The 23,195-nt window shown below is 39.2% G+C and overlaps 1 protein-coding gene across 1 annotated transcript in view; it reads right to left on the reverse strand.

Annotated features, from left to right (window-relative positions):
• Positions 1 to 11,805: 11,805 nt before the first annotated feature.
• Positions 11,806 to 23,195, reverse strand: part of LOC148035957 (uncharacterized) — a 30,575-nt gene continuing 19,185 nt past the window's right edge. Inside the window, exons 2-3 of the mRNA XM_087677939.1 lie at positions 12,387 to 12,432; positions 11,806 to 12,174 (exon numbers count right to left, since the gene is read on the reverse strand). Of these exons, the coding sequence (XP_087534065.1) occupies positions 12,003 to 12,174; positions 12,387 to 12,432 (218 nt within the window). The 3' untranslated portion in view covers positions 11,806 to 12,002. The remainder of the gene's footprint in view (positions 12,175 to 12,386; positions 12,433 to 23,195) is intronic.

The raw sequence follows: 23,195 nt of genomic DNA on the forward strand, positions 1-23,195 counted from the left end.
CTAAGAATGATTGGCATCCTAGCAAAGCTAAAAGAATCAATTCGAATCACTAAAAACCATTTTCCATCACCTCCATCATTTGAAGTGGATGAATGGGATCCAAAGGATACTATAGAGCCAATGCCACAAGAGCCAAAACGCACTACAAGTGGTCAAATATAACCAACTCCCATGGAAGTAATGATAGATGGATGCCAATCAAAAAAGTGGACAAAATCAAGAGAAAATTTGCTACCTCACCCTAATGGGTGCTAGATGAACCTTTTCCACAAAGGTAGGAACCCAATCTTATCAAGGTGTTTGAAGTGCCCAAGATAGCACGAGGCTATGAGTCTCAATCAAAATGGAGAAGAAACATCCTAGATATCAACATGGAAGCATGGTTGCATTTTGCAGCACCCCACTCTTGAAAAGAGGAGATCCCACCTACATGTCATATCATATTTTGAGAACAAGAATGAGTGCCCTCCTTCAAGTAGTTTGTGTCAGATTTTTCAAATTGCCCTGATAATCTTTGTCACAACATGCAAGTACTTGTGACTACTCATATCATTGAACCGAAGAAAAGTTGTGGAGGAAGAGGCCATACATGCACTCTTTTTTGGCATAAACATAGTTATTGATAGATATGCTATGGTAAGATTACTTCTTTGGACAACCATGCTACCAACCTACTTTCTCAAGTTGTGGTAGCATGGCTGGCCCTAAAAAGTTACGTGATGTAAGCAGATCCTACATTGAAAGGTCTTTAAAGCCACTTCCTCTAACAAGGCAAGAGAGGGGAAATTAACTAAGATAAAATACCCAAAAAATGAGAGAAAAAGCCCCAATATAGAATAGATACACCCATATTCATGTCGCCTAGGGCCCTCAAGTTGGGCATGTCCTATGACCTCAATCAACACACTCCACTCCTAACCCCCCTAGCCCATCCCCCATAACACAATCTCAGGTCTCATCAAGGAGATCATATCTCACAGCACCTAGTAGACTTGTCATCTTGAGTGACACTACATCTCCTTTTGTACTAACTCGGTCCTCAAATGTGAAACAACACTCCAAGCTTGCATTGGAGTTCAACCCAATTCCTAGTTGTGCTTATATTTGCACAAGAACTAATGGCACAATAAGGCAGACGCACACCTCTAGGGAGTGCATATTTCTCTAATTATATGTTTATGACACAAAGATAACATGAAGGATTCCAACACCATGAGGGCCCCTTGCACTTTTGCTACTCTTCCCTCTTTCAAATATGAGCTGCACCCTAAAGTTGAATCCTCATTCCCTCTACAACAATGACAAAGCAAGCTGTGCATCACTCCCCATTACCGCTCTTCTTTATAATCTACTAGCACCATTTTACAAATGCTACCAACCAATTTTAATGTACCAAATTTCATGCAATGAATGTTCCTTATATTTTTCCAATACATCTAATCATGTCTCAATAAATAAGAATAAAAGTCACTATTGATGAGGTATTATATACCAATTCATAATAAGTGGGAGGTACTTGGAAAGCCCTCCCAAAAAAAGTTTATAAAAACTATACTAGCTTGGTAGATAGTCACTTGGCAATTAAGCACACTTGGATGCAACACTGTTGGATAGCTGACCTCATGGGAAGTTTTTTCTACAAGCAAACAATTGCACCTCGCATGTAGCCAACTAACATAGTATGTATGTCTACCTATTAAAGGTGTATGGGATAATTAATATGCATCTACATGAATGAGATCAAGGACTGCTTTTGATCTATTTGCACTTCTTGAGAATCTAGTTATTGGCTATTTTCCAAATCAATATGCTTCACAAACTTTCCCAATCCTTTTGCAGTGATGGTATGCCCAAAACCATGCCATGAGACTTCAACATACTTCAAGTGTCTATATCTTTCATGACATAGTTTAATAGGAGAAAGAGGAGATTTTATTTCTTCTGTATGGCTACAAATGCTAAAGGTGATCCATCAAGTTTGAAGAATTTCCCATGCTTCTTTCCTTTGGTCACTACTTTGTAGTGATCCTTTATGTATTTGATGAGGCATTATTGTCCTTCAAGCTCCACTTTGAAGCCTTTCTCTGTCATAGCTCCAAGTAAGAGTAAGTTCTTGGTCAATGAGAGTACCAATAGAACATCTCCAAGTGTCTTTTTCAATCCTATATTGAGTCAAATAAGTATGTCTCCTATACCTACAATAGCATTAACAATAATATGTATGATATTACCATTATGAGTAGAATTCAACTAAGAGAAATATTCATCATGATAAGCCATGTGGTAGCTTGCCGCACTATCAATCCACCATGGTTCTTCTTTCATTCCAAGGTCTACACTGTTGGCTTGAGTAGCATCCTCAATAGAAGTAGAGAGTTGCCTTGAGAGAAGCATTAAGATCTTCCTTTCCCATCAACAAAGGATGGCTGATTTTCCCTTCCAATTAGCTTGCTTCTTCCTATAATATTTCTCAAAATGCCCATATTTTGAACAATAGTAACATTAGATTGAGTCATTATAGTCTCTACATGTACCTCTATCTCTACCTCTAGAGGAATGGCCTCCTCTTTCATAAGGAGAGTGATTGGGCTGGTTTGATTGGTGTCATTCTCTACCTCTTTGGGTGTTGAACCTCCCGCTTTGAGGGATTTATCAATTGTACGTGTAGAGCTTCCATTATGAACATTTTTCATAGCTGCTTATATTTTATCTTCATACCTAAGAATTTGTTCCATCTCATCAAGTAAGGGCTTTTGCCTCAAAATGATGAGGCCTTGTACAAGTCCTTCATATCCTTTCTTCAAAACATGAATAATAATTGTGGACGGCTCATTGTCTATCACTTTATCTCCCATAGTATAATCAAACATTTGCTTATGCAAATCCTTGACTCTTTTGATGCACTCTATGGCAATCTCTTCTACATTTTTATTTGTGTTGTTTAGCTCAACTCTCAAGGCTATTTCGTCTCAATATGGTTTTTGCTTCATTATGCTCTTCAAGGTCTCCCAAGCTTTCTTAGGAGTTGTCACATCCATTAGATGGATGAGAATGTCATCCTTGATACTCAGCTTCATCATATGGATAGGAAATGTGGCCTTTTTGTCCCATTTGGCCAAATCTTCTCCAACAACCTCATCTTTTTTTTGTTTGTCCATTGACCATCTCCCAAAAATATTGGAAGAAAAGAGTAGACTCCATCTTCACTTTTCAAGTGGCATCGTTGTTGCCTTTGAGCTTTTCAACTCCCTCAAAATGTAGACTATGTAGACTACGTGCCATTTCCAGGTTCAAGAGAACAATGCAATGAATGGAGATTTTCGCACCACAGACAAGGCTCACACTAGGCAAGACCTATAAAACCTACTACCATGAGAACATTTGGTGAGAAAGAGGAAATGAGACACAATAGAGCCAACAATACAATGACAATGTAGAAAAAACAACAATAGAATTTATTTAATTGAGAAAGAGTAGCCATGGCTACTGTATAAAGTAATGGGCTTATCCCCAAACCCAAAACTAACACAAAGGAGCTAAACCATCTCAAATATAACAATTCATACAAGATAGAGAGTGTGGGCTACACTCAATACCAATCTATTCTCTAAATAGTACACCTCTAAGTTGTCTTATTGGTCTACTCTCATATTCACAGTGTAGGACTATGCGGGACTGCTCAAGACTACTCATAGCTATTCTGAACTACACTCTGGTTACTCTCAATATAGTTGAGCATCTAGGGTAACCCTTGGGTAGGTGGATGCTTCATAATATAAGAAATGGCCCTTCTTCACACTTCATGTCAAGATAATAGTTGTAGCTCCTATTATTCACCTTCCAAAGTAGGCTAGTAGGCGTAGTTCAAATTCTTGCAGTTAGGTAACCAGTTAACTTTATGGCTATATAAAATATTCCAAAGATTAAATTTGGAAGATCCCAATAGTAAAGTTTTAGTATTATATAGGAGAACATTTTTCATTTTTTTACCTCCAAAATTCAACCATGGGATTGAGAGATATTCACTAAGAAAAACTACCCATAGCTAAAGTAGTAACCAAAAATTTTATCCTTGATTTAAGGAGACTTTTCTCCAACCTCTTCTCCATAAATAAAGAGTTGTATGCTAACTAGCAGTGATCAGTGTGTTGTCATGTATACTAATTATCACTATGCTAACTAGTAATGATCTTTTACTATCTTGTATGATAATTATCAGTATGTTAATTAGTAGGTGATTTGTTAACGTTTTGATATGCTAATTAACAGTAGTCTATTTGTTGTTCTTGTATGCTAACTAGTAGTTCCATATATGATAATTAACAATTATTTTTGTGCTAGTTCAAAGAGTAATATTCACACCTTTGAGATGGTGTGAACTTGCACACCCTCATTAACCAAGAACTTACTATTAGTTGGAGCCATGATAGAGAAAGGCTTCAAACTAGAGTTTGAAGGCTAGCAATGTCTCATCAAAGATACAAAGGATCACTACAAAGTAGTGGCCAAAGGAAAGAGATATGGGAAACTCTTCAAACTTGATGGATTTTCCCTTAAACATCAAAAGCTTCAAAGTCTTCCTTACTACATCCTCAAGGATACTATGTTGTAAATAGTTGGATTCAGCTACCAAAATATCAACTATGAACTACTCTTACAACCCAACTACTTTCATCTTCTTCAATAGCAAAAATATTTTTGACCATTAAACAAGAGTTTTCAAAGTGCAAAAAGGCCCCACATGATAATTTTATCAATCCAAAAGTATCTAATAAGACAAAAGAATCTATGTCTATTTATAGAAAAAATACACTAATGACTCACATGCACACTTACACCAGCCCCCTACCACTACAAGCTCCAGTCCATGAAAGCTTGTGTCTATAAGCAATGCACCAGACTAACTACCCAAAACCAAAACAAGAGCAATTCCTAGCCACTTCATGGAATCCAAATGGAAAAATTCAATCATGGGAACCACAATGACAATAGACTCTAGCCATCATAGGTGGTCCTTCGACTACACATTCTACATTGACTTCTATCAATCAAACCTGGGATCCAAGATAGTAGCATCACTTGAATGATGTTCAACCTACCACCACAAACCACCATGCCTCAACTTCTTCCAACACGGCTGTGGATCCATTGCAACTATACCCTTGATTATTGCTTAACATATCATACCAAAGAAGAAGGCCACAAAGGAAAAGAGCAAGGATCTACCAAAACAACCACTAATGAGCATATTGAGGTAAAAGGTCATCCGTTACATTAGGTGTCCCCAAAAAGTCAAACCTCATCCTAGACCTAAACCTAACTATGCTAATAATCATAATTGAAATGGCATAGGGAGTCATTGAGAAGAGTGGTACACATCTCCTTAATTGATTTTAACATGTTGATGCTAAGTATACTAATGCTCACTCAAATAATAGATCCAATATTTTGACACAAATTTTGATTATGGATCATGCATTAGGGTCTTGAAGTATTACAAGAGATCACAAAAGATAGGAATTGTTAACGTTCAAATGCCTCAAGGACTAGTCGAACACCTTGTCGCTTTATGTGAGAAAGTCTTTGATATGTATCTAGAAGTATCCTAAAGTATAGCGTAGAGGCAAGGCCACCTAAGTGAACAAAATATTCAGTAACACTACAATAAACCAAGATGATATGTTGCTTAGTATAATAGAGTAAGGACTCAAAATGAAGGACAAGTTTTTCATATTGTACTTTCTAGCATGTGTCCTAATGCCACCATGACAAGAATCCCCAAGCATATGATGGATAGTGATGACTAGAAATATGGTTAAGCATAACCTAAACAATTACTTATTGAAGGCAACCCACAGGTTGCAACCAAGCTACAACAACAACCTTGAGAGTCAATTGACTTATCTCCATAGAGAAAGAGGATTGTGGATCACACAAGAATGAAGGAGCTAGTGCCACATCTCCACTAGAAACTAGAGTACAGTATTGAACCAACAAAAGGGACAAAAGCTAGGTCTTTGTTTGAGAGGACAAGTAGATGAGGAAGCCAAAAAATCCCAAGTGAAGTCCAAGAGGTCAAAGATACAAAAGGTAAGATCAAAAGATTTTGGTAGATTCAAAGAATTAGGTAAGTCTAAGAAAATTGTAAATTTTGGAAATACTAGGGAGAGAGTAGACCTTGAAGAGGATTCCAAAGTGCAAAAGAAATTTGAATAGCTCAAAAAATATGTAGATGCAATAGAGACACTTAAAAAAAGACAAATTGCAAGATTATAATGAGGCAGCTAGAGAGTCACATGAGGAGAAAATGAGAAAAGAAAGGAAAATGTGACTAGTAATTAGGCCGCAAACAAACATAAAGAACCTATGGAAGAGCCTTTCACACCTACACCCATTGCTTGCATTGCCTACACCCATTGCTCACATGCCAGTAGAAATTTTAACCCTTTTACAAAGTCCAACTAATACAGTTAAAGCAATCAATTGAAAAATAATAGATTGGAAAAGAGGGGGTCTGAAGGAGCCATTGTATACCCACACCTTAACTAAACAATTAGCGAAACTAGAAGAAGTAGAGAGCTTCCGCATAAACTAGACCGCATGCAAGAATCCTTGCCCTTGTATGAAGAACTACTACATCACTTTTAAGAGGACAAGGGGATGATAGTTCAAGAGCAAAAAAGTGTAATGCAACAACTGGTTGAGGATTGGAAGAAAGCAACAAATAACTACTAGAAAAATAAGAGATTGGCCACCTAAAAGTCACAACAAAGTACCACTAAAAAAAAAGCACGAGGAAATGGATGTGTACTACAAAAAACGAGACAAAATAGTCATGATAAAAGTGAAAATACAAGAGGTAAAGCCATTATGAGACTACGTAAGCCCACACAATCATCAAAGTCTAAAGGATTGAAAACAACAATAGATGAGGTGGAGAAACTACAATACAAAACCAAGGTCCTCATCAACAAGCTTGACATTAACATGGATCTTTTACTCATTGAAAGAGAATTTTTGAAGAGTAATTGTTGGTATTCATAAAGCCATGTCCCTCCAACAACAAAGCTTCCTCAAAGCAATGTTGCTGGCAGTGGGCCCAACTAAAGAGGGTGAATTCATAGCCTCAAACTCAAGTTGCAAACAACCTATGCACCTCTCAAAGTCTTCAAGACTATGTTACCAAGGAGGAGTACAAGTTTTCCAAGAAAGAATGCATAGAGCAATTCAAGAGTGTAAGCTTCAATATTAAGAATATGAAAGCTCCAAGAGGAGCTTCTCTGCCACCTCTTTATGAGGCCACTTGAAAGGTTTGAAACATCAACAAGTCTAACCACTAAAAAATTGCCCATCTTTACCACCACCAAAGCACACGAACAACCACAAGAGTTAGCCTATGCATTCTCAAACTATTGCACCATCCCCACCTCAATTTGATCCAAAGAGGTTTGAGAAGTCTACTTGAAGTTCAAGTACATGCACACCCTTGTGCAAGAAGATTCAACCATAATCTAACAATAATCTAAATTTGTATATATTTTAGACACCAAAAAAAGCTCTCAAACTCTTTATATGTGTAATGACTTGAAAAATGTCAACTTGGACACGAAAGGAGCCCAAACTTGTATCAAATATGGGCAAATTCAATCCAAAGTTTTGAGAAAGATTCATCTGTAAAAATTTTCAAACTTTTCTACAAAAGCTGAACCATTAAATAGGTTGGTGATTGCCTTATGCAAACTTTGTGCATGTGCATTTTTCATCAAATATTTTTATATTATAAAACATGATGAAAGCCTCATGTTTCAATGGAAATGGTGGGCTTTATTGGGAATTTAATTACCTCAACTTTGTATACAACTTGAAGGGTCAATCATTTGCTTAAGAAATTTAAATATCATTTGTTGTTTCTAAAGAGAGGGGGGTTAGAAGGATCAATCATTTTCCTATGCTTAGCACTCAACTTGAAGTAAAAATTGTGTTTCTTCTTTCAATTACTAGAAGAGGATGAAAATGAATATTTTTTCCAAATCTAATATCGTCTCCTAAGGATTTTTTTGTAAGTTTCCCTCTTTGAATCCATAAATTTTTAAACGTCCCAATATTATAAAACAATCTGAAATTTTTTATGACCTAAAGAGCCTTTACATCATACATCCATATCTAATAAGCTTATTTCTCAGCATAGAAACTTGGAAAAGCAATATTGTGTGGAATTTATGTCCATGATGATAGAATAACATGTTCTAAGCATGTACAATAGCTTGATATTTGTTTAAGCATGTCTTTCATTGTGCACTCTAAGATGAATAATGATACATAGTGTCGAAGCGTTTAAGCAGAAGTATAATGCCTTGTCTTAGAAGTGATACACTGTTGTACTTGTCAATTTCAAGGAAAAACATTACACCTTAAGGGCCTTATGAAAATCTTTATAAATTTTATCATTGCTACTAAAACCCTTGAGAGTTGCTAAAACCTCACTACGAACATTTAGCCATCTATCCATAAGAACAACAAGGCTAGGGGCTCTATTGAACACCCTATCATGTCTGCATTTCCAAATCTCTAAAAGCATCTAATTGTGTCCCACAGCTTCATAGTTTCTTCGTCTTTCCTACCTCTTATCTCCAAAAAGTACTAGCTTACAATCAAGATTTTCAACAAACTTTGCTTTGTCTATCCAATCTTTAACATTTTTCCAAAGCCTCCTAGACACTTGGCAATCCCAAAAAAGGGTCTCATTGTCTTCATTTCTTTTCTACAGAGAGGGCACATAAGGGACATCTTAATTAGTTTATGCATTTGGTCTCTAATAGGAAGTTTATTCGTGGCTATCCTCCACAAAAAATAAGCTAGCTTCCTAGAGGGATTGGCCTTCCATGTCTCCTGGCGCTCTTAACCTAGGACTTGAGCTACACTCTAGGGTGCCATAACTTCCAATTAGTAACAACACACTTGAAGTGTTCAATTGATCTCTTAGAGTAATCTTTTTTTCGCCTATAACACCACTACTACTCACCCAGATTATTTGTATTAGAGAAGAGACCCTCCTATCCTATGTGCCTCCCCATGTAGCTTTTTAATCACATCCCACATGCGATTACTAACTTCTAAGTGATATCAGATTGCAATATTTTGATTATCTTGACAAGATTGGGTCCATCCACTACATGTCAACCGCTTTGACCCCCTTCAACCTAGTAAATGAAAATCATCTCCTTGGAATAGCTAAACAAGGCCAACGGTCTTCTTCCACCTTTTAAATAAACTCAAGCTCAAAGCTCTAGCCTTCACCAATATTTTGGGGGTGCCCAACCCCTCTATCTTTTATTTGAGCAATGATTAATTACCAAGGAATAATTCTCTATTCCTTCCTGATCGAGGCATTTCAAAGGAAGCTAGAGAAAATCCCTCTCTATTGTTGTCCATGTGGTTTGATTGAAGCTCAATACCATTGCCAAAAGGGTAACAAGTGAGGCTAACATAACCTTTATGATCAATAACTTACCTAGAAAAGTAATAAGGTGACTCCTCCATTTGTCAACCTTCATCTTGATCTTTTCTACATCCAACTAGGCCCCTACCTAATTATGACGCATCTCCCAACGAGCATTTCAAATAGCAAAAGAGCTGGCCATGGGGGATTAGTTTAAAACCAATATTTGAAATCCATTCAAGTGGTTCATCAAAACCCAAATAAGCTCTATTTTAGGGCCCCTAATGACCAATTTGAAAAGCTCATAAGCTTTCATTAACCTCTAGAAGGGCTTCAATTGATACTAATCCTGCTTGAACCGAATTTGAGTTATCATTAGCAAAGAATTGCACCACGAACTGCTCGCCTCTTACAATAGGTAAGCGCCTAATGGCATTTTTCTGTATTTTCAAATCTAGATTTTGTAGTAAAGAATTAGTAACTATGGCAAGCAACAAAAGAGCTATCAAGCAATATGCCACATCGATCTCCTGACATTAAATGGGGTTGAGCAAATGCCATTAACATAGACCATTCCAAAAGCATTGGAGAAGAGTGCTTGAACCATCCAACCTTGTCAACAACCCTATGGCCTTCATGACTTCCAAGACAAAGACCCAACTCACTGAATCGTAAGCTCTCTCAAAATCCATGTTGATCAATACAAAATCCATTTGAAGAGACAATGCAAGATCAATTGAGAACATTAAATTGAGTATAGCACTATGGATCTTCCTACCATGGACAAAACCATGATATTATGGGTAAATATAATTATCCAATGGAAATTTGAGGCTAAGGCTTTTGTATTATCTTATGAGCAACAATTAGCATTGTCAAGGGACTCCATACAATATGCTTAGTCATATCTAGAGATTTAGGGATAAGTTTAATTAAAGATCCATATAACACGTCCCAAAGCGCTTGGAAGAGTTTGACTAGCATCCCATCTATCCCTGGAGACTTTCCTCTCTTCATCTTCATAACCACATAGTTGATTTCTTCCTTGGAAAATGGGCATTCCAATAGCAAGACTTCTTCAAATTTGACACATCCCTTTTCAATTACCAACAAAGATTGTAGCTTCTATTGGTAATCCACAAGAGTAGGCACCACGGATCCAACCACCTAGGATACATAGCATTGTTTTCTTTGAAAACATCAAAACCTAGTAGGGACTTCTAACAAAAGGTCCTCAAGAAAAAGAAATGTTATGTCTTTTAGGGTCAACTTTGAAGGCATTATGAGAGAAGAAAATTGAGTTTAGCTTTTGTACACATCTTTCTCAATAACTCCATAATCTTTATCAAAGTACTGTTTAAAGCATTTAAAATGAGATATCTAGGAAACTCTTAGTATACTTTTGTGGACTTTATTTAATTTGTAACATTCTAAATCAAACAAACATTCAAAAGGTCTCCAATTTTTTCTAGGAATTGAGATGGACAACTTTTGGATAGATTAATGTCTAGTCTTGTGCATGCATGCATCCACACACACACACACACACACACTATGAACGGAATCTAAGTTCCTATCTTTCTAGCTTATCTAATACAAGCTGTAACTTTGAACACATGGCATTTCATGATGGAACCCTTTTTCAATGTGAACACTGAGACATTGACATGAATATTAGCAAGATTTCTCTCCAAAGTCCAGATTGCTGCTTTCCTTGATATACTCTCCTATATATATTGTCATTTCATTAAGATATATCATTGCTCTAACACATGTGAATATAGAACAATACATGTCCACGTTAGTTTTCCCGTTGCAAACAAGCGCTAGAAGGTGTAAGTTCTTATTTGCTCTATAAAAAATTTATCAAAGGTGATCTCCCATTTTCGCTAAATGCTTGAACACATTAATCAAGTTTTCTCAATGCAACTGCCTAAAACAGATCCTACACTTTGAAAGGAACCAGATTAAAACTACCTATGGTCAAGCTGATGTGTTTCACTTAGCCATGTCAGATCCAATGTACGACCCATGGTGTGGAGGATGACAAGCATAACGAACCCATCCTGCCCATGAAGTCAGAAGGGTGACAGATGGAGCCCTGGGACTAAAGCCACACCTACCACAAAAAGTGCAAGAACCATATATGGATCCCTACCAAGGAGGGGAATGTCTACCCTGCTAATTAAACAGACTGCGCCCACCTCCAATTTGTAGCCTTAATCTAAGCTACCCACTTTTTGCTGTCAAGTTCCATGTGATGGAGTTTCAATTCATGCTAAAATGCTGGATGGAGAAAAACTCATTATCTTACAGATGTACTTAAGCCTTCATTCAACCATATCTCTCCAACCACCAGCCAATACTGCTTGAGAAGTGATGTTTCATTGCATTCAGCTATAAAATGAAACATCAGAAACAGCCAATCTGCAAGAGCATGAGCTGGTTCTAAATACTTTTTTGTATTCTACTTCTTAACACCTTCGTGGATAGCATACAGCAAGAGCAGCAGTGGGTGAAACTCTGTCAGGAGGTGCTGGTTCGATTGAATGAGGCCCATTTTCTAAGTATCTGGTATAGTAGGCATAGCATCTGGTGTACTAGGGGTTTCAGTCTTTTTAGCGTAGACCCCTTTTTTAGGCATCTGAGGTACAGGAGGCTTTGGTAGTAATCCCACAATGAAGAAGAGCCTTTTCACGACATCTGATGGTTGTGCTCCCACAGATAACCAATACCTGCCAACAGAGTCATCTACGTAAAATGTGTGATCTTTGAATTATCCAATTCATCAATTCATAACTTGGCCAAAATAAAGATTTCTAGCCCATATTGTAAACTTCTAAAACCTTCATTATCAGAGACATGAAACCAAAAGGTAGCCGCAGACTTGCAGCTCAAAGTGCTATGCATGTAAAGTAAAAGGGTCACACAAAGACAGCAAACATACTTAGCTCTTTCAAAATCCAGTCCAATCCGCTTGTGACCATCTTTCCCTGAAACAACATGATGCATAAGGATGACTAAGTTGTAAACATAATAAGCTCCTCTAGCTAGACTCTAGGTAAATTAATTTTTGGAGGTGATAGCATTGCCTAATTACATGTAGGTTTTGTGTATGGTAAAGAGACTTATATGTAAACACAAAGTGTGGTCCTGTCAAATATGAACACTCTGCACAACGACTGGAAGTGAAATCAAACCTTCTCTTGACAGATAAAAGAAACAAGGTAATGAATCTGATAAACCCTTATTTTTGAAGCCTTTCACACAAAATTATTACCTTTTAAGACTTTTGAAACTTCTATTAGAAAGAAAGGAGAAATTCATGATTCAAATTTACATGGAAATGTTTCGAGGGTTTTCTTTGAAACAAATATACATACGCCAATTTAAACACACCATACAAAAATACAGTTTTAGACTCAGATTATAAGATAGACATATATGAAAAGAGTTTCAGAAACTCCTATTAAAGAATGTCTTACATAGCTTGAATTATGACCAATGGAAAAAATACTCTTTGAAAACTCAGCTTCTTTTGCAAAAAAGAATAACAACATTAAAAATCACTCCACCTAAGGTTTTTATTTCATGATCAGCTGCAACTTTTTGCAGAGGAGATAACATGCACCGTCTGTTGGATCCATCCAATGATTCCTTCCAAATGTTGTTCACCAATCACTATTGTGCTGACAAGGAGAGAAGCGGAACCCAAGCGTGATGAAGATATCACTCAAGCCCACAAAGATAACTGTGGGAACATGTTAGCAAACATGTGTCTTGTATGGTCCTCTCCTGTAACGTGTCCCCCTATCCACTTGTAGGACACGTTTTAGCAGCTCATCGGGAAGAGAGTCCAGAAAGCGCCGCCTGGCACTCCCACGGAATGTCACGGGGTTTGCGATCTAGGCCTTCCCGAGTCTGCCACGAAGCGGAAGCATTCCGGCCGTTCCCACTTAGGATCGACCTGAATCAGGGTTTCTCTAATGGTCAAGTTCCTCGGAGGTAACTAGCGTCGAGCCCCAGACGAGCTACTTTACGCAGAAACATCAGGGTCGAAGCGGATTTATACTGCACTTGATTCAAGGAGAATGGGAAACGAGAGGGATGTGAAGCTCGACCTCTCTGCCCGTAAGACATAGTCCCATTCCGTTCCCCTAAAACAGTATAAATCGGGACTCTAGCTTTCTAGATTCTAGGTCATCGTTACCTTGCTGTCAATTCCTTTGAGAAAAGTTCCCGGCTAACTGGGACCACCTTCCGTAGGACGGACCCATGGTCACATCCACCGCACTTTCCTCGGTTTGCTTTAGTTGTCTAATTACCTACCACATTTAGTTTGACACGCAAAAGCAACTTCCTTAATTAGCCAATTACTCACTGGTTCCTTCACGTAACTTAAGCACTGACATAGAAAAACAATGTCAAACAAGTTCCTTTTCAACATTTGATCTTTATTTATCAGTCTTTGGAATACATCATATAATCCAGCCCGAAGGCTATTCCATAATCCGCCCGAAGGCAATTCCAGCAGTCCTCAGGGATCGCTATTCCAAGTTTCCGCTCGTAGACTAGTATGTGGTCCTCGAGATCCCATCTCGAGTCACGTCAGTCTCTTGTGTAGGACCCAGAGGCAAGGGATTTACGGCTAGAGTCCCCCCTGGCACCCAAGCGTCCTCCTGCTCCAAGTAGCACCCACGGAGAGACCTCTCACGGCGGGTTTGGTCCACGTACCCGGCGTAGCTAACAACCCCCTTGGATAGGGTCAGGCACACAATCAGGGGTAACTGATGCTGCCTTTCCCTCCGCGTTTTCAACCTAAAGCATTAGTTATTTTCCAACATTAGTTCCTTGAACAAAGAAGAACAAACAGTGCACCTAAGTATACAATCACAATCATTCCAGTGGTCGTTTTTACGGTCAACTGCTAAGGTGTGAATCCTTCTCTCCAAATACATCCAGCATTCGATCCGGGATCAATCATGACTTGGCAAGATCCCCAAGGGTTTCGTAAGCTGAGTTGCTTGTTTACCCTCTTTCCTTGGGTTAGGGTTTATACCCTGTTAATCCAAATTGTCAATACTTTAGGTTTCCATATTTTATGGTAAATAAATCCTGCACAACCCAATTATCCTCACTTGATTGGTCAATTGCTTGCTAGGCAATTTATAATTACCCTAACTTGGCAAATCAACCTCAAGGAAGGGTGATGTAGCAAGATGACTACTCATCCTCTTGCAAATTAGACTTGTACTTAGAACTCGCCAACCTTGTTCTAAGAAGTGGCAAATCTATTTTGTGATTTAAACACAAAACCCTGCGACGTTGCAACTTGTTGCATAGGTGTCGTATCTAACTTGTGGAATTATTTCTCCCATCACACGGTATTCCTTGGTCAAGAATACCTTGGTCAAGATGTAGGGTTTGGGAGTCCTCTTGACCCAATCCAACCCTAACCCTACTAGGCCGATAACGTCTTGGACCTAGGGTTCCTAATTTCATACGGAAGTCTAGTATTTGGCCAATTGATCCTTAGGGTGAGGACCCTAGATCGTTCTTGCATAGGCGTTTAGCTAACCCTAACATTCCGTGAATGTGGGTAGGACCTTTACGATCGAAAGTCTCAAATCGATATTCCAAGTGCGATACTAGACAGAATTTTAGCGTAACTTAACCCTTCCTAGCACTTAAGGTGATAGTTATATGCAATCTAATCGCACCTTTATGATTTTCATGTGAGCAACTCAACTATACATGAATTACTTAGTTGATTTAACTAACCCACATGTAAAAATAATCTTCACATTAAAGATGCAAATACTTTCTTCGAATTAGCAAGTACTTTCCCCCTAAAAGATGCAAGGAACTACAAGATGTATACGATGTATCATTCCATGCAAATATGCGATTTCAAGACCATAGACCTCTTCCTTCTATGCAGCTATAAGCTCTACAATGATCGTTACTTTTCCTTGCCCTATCCTACGTTGATGCAACGAAATCAAAGCTTTCATATTTTTAATGAAAATGCATCTAAACTTGACAAGAGATCTCCATGCATGAGCAAATGCCATGAGTCCATCCTTGATTTAATCTTTCGTTTTATTACTTAATCCGACCTAAAATGCAACCATCTTCGCACGCAATTTGCAAAGTTCGTAATTCCTTTCCATGCATTGCGACGATTTGGACATCATTCAATGGGCGTCTAAGATTATCTTTTATATGAACCACGACCATGAATTTACTTCATAAGTGCATCATGCGACATAAGCTCTATCCTTCTTAGCACGATATCATCTTCTAAGTTATGCATTATACGTTCAAGAAGATTGCAACTACCCTTGTCCACGGGAGTGCGAGCAATTTCAAATATTCGATATGCACTAAACTTTGTAAATCGAATGAATAAATGCATTTATAACTTCCCTACGAAAATTAAACATGCCTAATGCATCCTTTCATGCGGAATTCATTTTTAAGAACCTGGGCATTAAGGATCGGAGCGTTGTCCACACGTGTACTCGGAGTGGAAGCTCCCGCATGTGCCCCTCGTGACTTCTGCTTAGGAGTCATTTATGCAGTGAATTTCGTCATAGCAACTCCCCCTTGGATTACTCGTGTGTTTCAAAATCTCTCAGTCCGAGATCTCCCTCTTCCGCGCAGGACACGGCCCTTGCAGACTTGGTTTTAAAACCCCGGGGGAGGCACGGGTGAATAGGGGCTATGGGAAGCTTTTATAGAAGCTTCCAAGCCTCTGGAGTACCAAAGATGACGTGGAGAGAGAAAACGATTATAAGGGAGATGATGAGGGGGTTGATGATGATGACGAAGAAGACGACGATGATGATGGTGGTGAGGACGGAAGTGGCAGCGTGGCGGCAGCAACGGACGGCAGCAGCAGCTATGGCGGCTCCTCACGGCGGCAGGGCAGGCAGGACGGCAGCCTTCCTCTCTCCCCTCCCCTCAAGCTTAAGGGGGAGGTTCTTATAGGCCTTCAAGGGGGGGAGTAGCCACACAAGTGGTGGCCAGCATGATCCCCTCCCCATGCTCCTCCTCCACTTAACTCCCCTCACACTCATACTCCCTCTCCCCACCATGCATCGGCTGAGGGGGAGGGGGTTATTAATTAAAAAATTTGCACAAATTTATCCATTATCCCCTTTTTTCCCCGTGAAGGGTGTTCCCGTGTGGGCTTGCGGTCTTCAAGCCACGGCTCTTGTGCACCATGTGGGCTAGAGTTCGTTGATGCACGCGGAGGGAGCACTTAGCCAAGGGTCTTTTTGTCGCGGGGAGGTCACTTGAAATTGCTCTTGCGCGGGGTGTGCGGGGTCTAAAATCATTAATATTTCGTGCGGAAATATTACATCTCCTACCTGTGGGCCTCAGTGAGTCAGACGAGGACAGTAGGAGCTCTTAACACAGACTGACTATTAGTTTGTCCCACAAAAGCATTTTAGATGGTCATTCCTGCAAAAGACAGCAACACAGCAGCCTGTTTCATTGTGTTCCGGGCAGGCATCTGTGCCACATGGCAGGGTGGAAAGTTTTATCACACAAAAATGTTATTATCATGGTAGTTTCCACGTGTCGTAACACCAATGGGCCTTGACCCTAGTGGTATCGGACGGGCCCTATATCTTAAAGGTGGGTGGCTCAATTTCCACAAGTGGCATGCAGCTTTTTGGTCATATTTGGTGCCACAAATCACAGGTGCTGGTTGACTGCTTGGCAGGGCTGTATATGTGGTGCATCCACATTCGCGCTCATGGCCTGTGGGGCCATATAACTAAAATTTTTAAATTTCCAGGAACTCAAAAGGGGTATTTGAATTCAAAATTCACCCCTTTACCTTTACACATGTCGTCTCACGATCCTATCCCCAAATTAAATGTTTAAAATTTAAGATTCCTGGACCGGCAGTGCTAGGCAGCCATATTCAGGCCAGGGAGCTGGTCTTTTACCAGGCTCACCTGCATGGCCAGCTCAGGTCTCCACTTAGGGCCATCTAATACTGCCCCCCACTCCACCGTTTATGTCATCATTATCTCCGTCTCCCTCATCATTTTGCCATTCATCCTCCTACCTCGTGTCTAGTGCCCTCAATGACGCTCCATGCTGAGTGTAGGGCCTAACAGATTGCACCCTGTTACCTTGATGATCAGTAAACTTTGTTCCTTTGATTTCACTTGGTTTCTCTCATCTCCATCTTCTCTCTTGCTCCAAGTTCTTGTTCTTTCTACAATACACTCTCACATGGTATCATTTGCCAAGGTGGGAGCCAGACATGATCAAAGTGGAGCTTTTAACAATGTGGTATACTGTTCAGTGACATCCTTTTAGGGCTGAGTGTGCAGCATACACCTCCAGCAGTTCTAAGACTGCATTTTCACACACAGCAGCCCCTACAGGCTGTGATTTCATTCTCAGCAGCCCCTCCTACCTGCACTTTGCAGCCAGCCACCTCATACTATTGCATTCCTGTTGGAAATGCAGGAAGAGAGAGAGTGTGAACAATAGACGATATGAGTTGAAAATGACTGAGTGTACTTGTTGAACTGAAAGTAATAGAGTGAAAGTACAACCTTAGGTCTAAGGTAGACTAACCCTTAACACAATTGAAGTCAACTAACTCTAACACAAACTCTAAATGTGGTGACACAACTTATTAACTTAGTTGTGTTCACATTGCAAACTAGCTAACTAAAACATTGGGCACTACCCATAGAATTAGTAAATTCTAACACCCCCCTGTAGTGCCAATGTGATGGAAGTACATGAAGATCAATCACCAAAGGCTAGTAAGTTCAAGGACTTTAGAAAAGCCTCAAACTTCTCACGAGGTATTGCTTTGGTAAAAATGTCGGCAACATTTTCCTATGTATGAACATACATCAAATTGATCTCTCCTCCATAGCATCTATCTCTGACATAATGCTAATGTACCTCAATGTGTTTCATGAGAGCATGAAACGCACGATTCTGTGCCATTGCAATAGCACTCTAACTTTTAGAAAGAATAGGTGTAGGTCCCTCCAATGAAATCTATGGATCAACCAACAATCTACGTAACCATACACATTCCATTGTTGTTGTAAAGGCTACCATGTACTCAACCTCACAAAACGAGGTAGCCACTATAGGTTGTTTCTTACTTAGCCATGAAATGCATGAATGGCCTAGAAAAAAACAATGTCACTCTAGTAAACTGCCTAGTGTATGAATCACCATCCCAATGTGAATCCTTGTGAGCATGTCAGTACAACAAGTCTTCCCCCCATGAAAAAATAAAGCATATGACTGAGAACCTTACAGATAACTCAAGATCCGCTTGACAGCTTGCCAATATACTGTCCGTGGGCTGTGCATAAATCTACTCACCTAGGATACTACAAACTGTATATCAGGAAGTGTGTTGCAAAGGTAAATAAAACAACCAATAGCAGCCTGGCTGTAAATTGCAACATTAGACATCTCTTCACCATCATCCATGGACAGCTTGAGCCCGGTTCCATAGGAGTACACATAGGTTTGCAATCTTGCATATTAAACCTATGCAAAAGCTCATCCACATACTGCGATTGTGATATGATGATGCCATGCTGATTTTGGGTGAATTGAATCCCCAAATAGTAGCATAAACAGCCCATATCTAACATAGCAAAAGCATGTTTCAATTCAACCTTGAAATCTGCAATGTTATGCACTTTTAATCCAATGAGCAACATATCATCTACATATAGAATGATAACCAATAGATCCCCCCCTTCATTCTTAATGTAGAGAGTGCGTGCAATTGGACAATTTGTGAAGCCAATGCTTGCCAAATCTTAGCATACCATGCACAAGAACCTTGTTTTAATCCATAAAGAGCATTATGCAATTTGCAGACCATGTGCTCTTTGCCTTTCACCACAAATCCTAGAGATTGTGACAAACATCCTCATGTAGGTCACCATGCAAGAATGCTATCTTGATGTCCAACTCATGTACTTTCTGTAGGCCATCTCGTGGGGTACACATTGATGCCCTTTGATTCATGATCCGAGCTCCCTAGGCATTTAAACAATCATTAAATTCAATTTTTGCCCCTAGTATCCTAGGCACTAAGTGACACTAGGGTTAGGGTTTTTAGGGTTTTCTATGACAGTTAAGCCATTAGGGTTTTCTTTTTTATTATAAAAGAACACTTTGTGCCTCATTAGCATATAAGTGTGGCAATTCATTGTGATCACCTTGAGCATTGTAATCTCTCACACTCGTTAATACACTAATCATTTGTGATCGAGTATCCTTGTGCATCGATTAATTCTTTCATTCTCACTCATTTTCTATTAAATTAATTGCACAATGGCTCCATGCCTTGAGCATCGTAATCTCTCACACTCATTAATACACTACTCATTTGGGATCGAGTATCCTTGTGCATCGATTAATTCCTTCATTCTCACTCATTTTCTATTAAATTAATTGCACAATGTTTCCATGCATGGGCCAACAGAAGTACCAAAGCCACCTTCCTACATTTCCATTGCCATGGTTTGCGACCACCTCCCACGCAACCATTGCCATTAAGTGCCTCATCTCAACTTGCTGCCGCCCAAAGCCACTACCCTCACACGGGCTCTATTATCTTCTTGGTGATTGCACTCCGTGCCGCCATCTACACCCATTCATTGCCAAATGCTGCCACCTTTGATCGTGGTGTTTTCCTCACCTGTTCCAACCAACCCAATTGCAGCATGCACTATCCTCTACAACAATTATTACTATCCTAGTGACGATTGTCGAGCTTGCCTATACCACCTTGTTGTCCTCCAACTCCTCTAAACTTCACTGCCTACTGTGGCTCTCCCTCCCTTGCTGTCGATCACCAGGGATACACCAACCAAACCAAAGTCTCCTCCAACAGCCTACCTGACCTAGTCGCCATTTTGCCTATGATCGGCCAAAAATCACCACGTCAATGCATCACCTCTGCCAACACATATTGCAAGTCACTCCACGTCACTGACACGTTGCCGTCTTGCCTCTAATTGAGCCGACATATTAAATCATATTCAAATGCTTCAAAACTTTAAACAAATACATTATTTATGCATTCTTTTATTTCCAACAAGCCCATGTTTCTAGCCACTACCCTTCTCAAGCACAATTGGGCCAAAATTTGGGGGGTTTTACAAAAACTCCCAATTTGTCTCTAATTTCAAGAAAACTTTGGGGGATTTCATTTATTACTCCAAATTCATCTGTGAATTGAGAAATTTGAAGTGCAATCTTCATCAAATTTGGGTTTCTCAATAATTTGACCAAAATTTCTCCAAATTTCATCAAAAATTTTGGGGCTTTTCAAGAATTTGGCATTCTTCATCAACATTGAGGCTCAATTCACCAATAGACATGAGATTCGGCAAATCCGGTAAAAAATTCACAAAAATTTCTCAAATTTCTCTTCAATTTCCAATAAAATTTGGGACTTTTGACATTCGAGCTCAATTACACCCCAATTTCTTTGGAAGATTTGAGGTTTCTCTGAAATTCATCAAATTTCATTAAAGTTGAGGCTCAATTGACCTTGAGACATGGCATTCAACAATAATTGGATAATAATTGTATCCAAATTCTTCAAATTCTCTTCAATTTTTGGGTCAAATTTGAGGCTTTTGCCCAATTTCACCTCCAAGGCACTCAAATTTTGGGGCTTTTACCTCGATTCATTTTCTTTGGCCTAGACGTGCAACAAAATCATACTGTTTGGCTGCTGGCTCTATTTTTTCCCCGATGTTGAAGACACTATCTTATTTGGCACATTTATTGGGCGAATCTACTCAGATTTTGCTACTGTCCGCGTTATTAGAGAGCCTCAACCACTAATCTCTCATTTCAGCATATTGCTAATTGCCGCCTTGATCAGATAATATTTTATTGTTGAAGATAATTATTTTATGCATAGTTTCTCTCTCCTCAACACGAAAACAATAAGAAGAATTTATTATTCATCATATTATTCGACTTCATTGAGGCGAGTAGCATCTCTTCTATTAGTGGCTTAATATTATTCAGGCATCTATTTTCTCTCTCTTCACTTGGAAGATATTATTTTATTCTTGGTTACCACTCACGGTGAGCAATAATAATGATTTGTTGGACATGCTTGGCACCAATGACAAACTCAACGGCACCAATTACCCAATGTGGACTTACAAGATGCGGCATGTTCTTGTCACGAAGAATCTATGGCATATTGTCAATGGCACCAAGCAAAGGCCAGCTTCTCCAACACCGGCACCACCTTCCGCCTCCACATTGCGAGGTAACTCTCATGATGCTGAATCATCTCCTTCTTCGACAACACCTCCCACTCAAGGCCAGATTCGATGGAATGGTCGTGATGCCCAAGCGCATGCCTTAATTGCTTTATCCGTGAAGAGAGGTATCATTCCACACGTTTGATCATACAAGACAACCAAGGATGCATGGCAAAAGTTTGCATCATTATATCAAGCGTGTGTTGCTAACCTATATAAGCAACTTGAAGACGTTCGCATGGAAGAAGAAGGTAATATGGATACCTATCTCAGCAACATCAAAGATCTTATTGAACAAGTATTAAATATTAATGAAGAGTTCCCAAATAATCAGCTTGTTTCTATCACTCTTAATGGTCTATCGGAGTCATATCAAGGTTTTGCCACCACCTTGCGGTTGGTAACTATGGGTAACCAAGTTACCTATGGTTTAGATTAGCTTGTTTCTCTTTTGTTACAAGAAGAACAAAGCTCACTCAGCCACAATGCTACTGTGGCAACTGAACATACATTTTTCATCCATCATCGTGGAAAACCCAAACTGAAGGTGAAAAACAAGGTTGCTGATAAAAAATCAGTAAACTTTCATTGTAAGCACGGGAAAGAACGTGAGAATGACAATACTTTGAACTTAACCAACTCGATCAATTATCACTCCCCCTTCACATGAATTTATTGAAACAAAACCACGGGCACCAAGTGCCTAAACCATGTACAAAAAGACTGATGTACTACAATTCTGAAAATTAGGGTTTTGAAACCCTAATTTCTGCAATCTCCGAGCAGCAAGTTGATTCTCTTCTTTAGTGCTTGGATTAGATCAAGCTAAATAGAAAAAGCTTCTTGAATGAGAGACAGATAAGAGAGTACAAAGCATGCGACCAAAATTTCAACATGAGAGCTCGTTTCAAATGAAGAGAGAGACCTCAAATATATAGGTGTGGAGCTAGGGTGTTCAAAAGTGAAAAGTAGAGGCTAAAAATGACAAGTGTTTATTGAAAATGGCAAGTATAGGAACACTTAAGTCTCTTCAAAATGACACGTATCCTCTTCTAGATGCCACATGTCACTTTTCCAGATAAAGAAGCTTCCAAACCTTCCACTCTAAAAATCTCTCAAATGGTTAAGAATTTGAGATTGTTGCTGAAGACAAAAATTTTCCTTGTGAAATTCCAAAGCCTTTGATATAAATAGAATTTCCATTTGAGCAACTTTCAAAAATAGTAACCTCCTAAATTTTAGGAGTCACCAAATTTAGCTTCTAAAGAGCTCATTATATAGGTTTACCGATTCATGGTTTGTTTCTTCAATCATAAGCATCTGGTTTCACTTTCTGAAACCACTCATTATATGGGCTTCTAGTCAATGTGACTATTTAAGTGTAAAAGTCTTAGTCATCTGAGCTTTGTGGTTAATCTGACCGCCCAACTAAACTTTTAATTCTCTTA

This window comes from Lygodium microphyllum, chromosome 5, assembly GCF_053477565.2.
Source record: "Lygodium microphyllum isolate KBCC chromosome 5, Lygodium_microphyllum_v1.1.10, whole genome shotgun sequence".
In the NCBI taxonomy this organism is placed as follows: domain Eukaryota; kingdom Viridiplantae; phylum Streptophyta; class Polypodiopsida; order Schizaeales; family Lygodiaceae; genus Lygodium; species Lygodium microphyllum.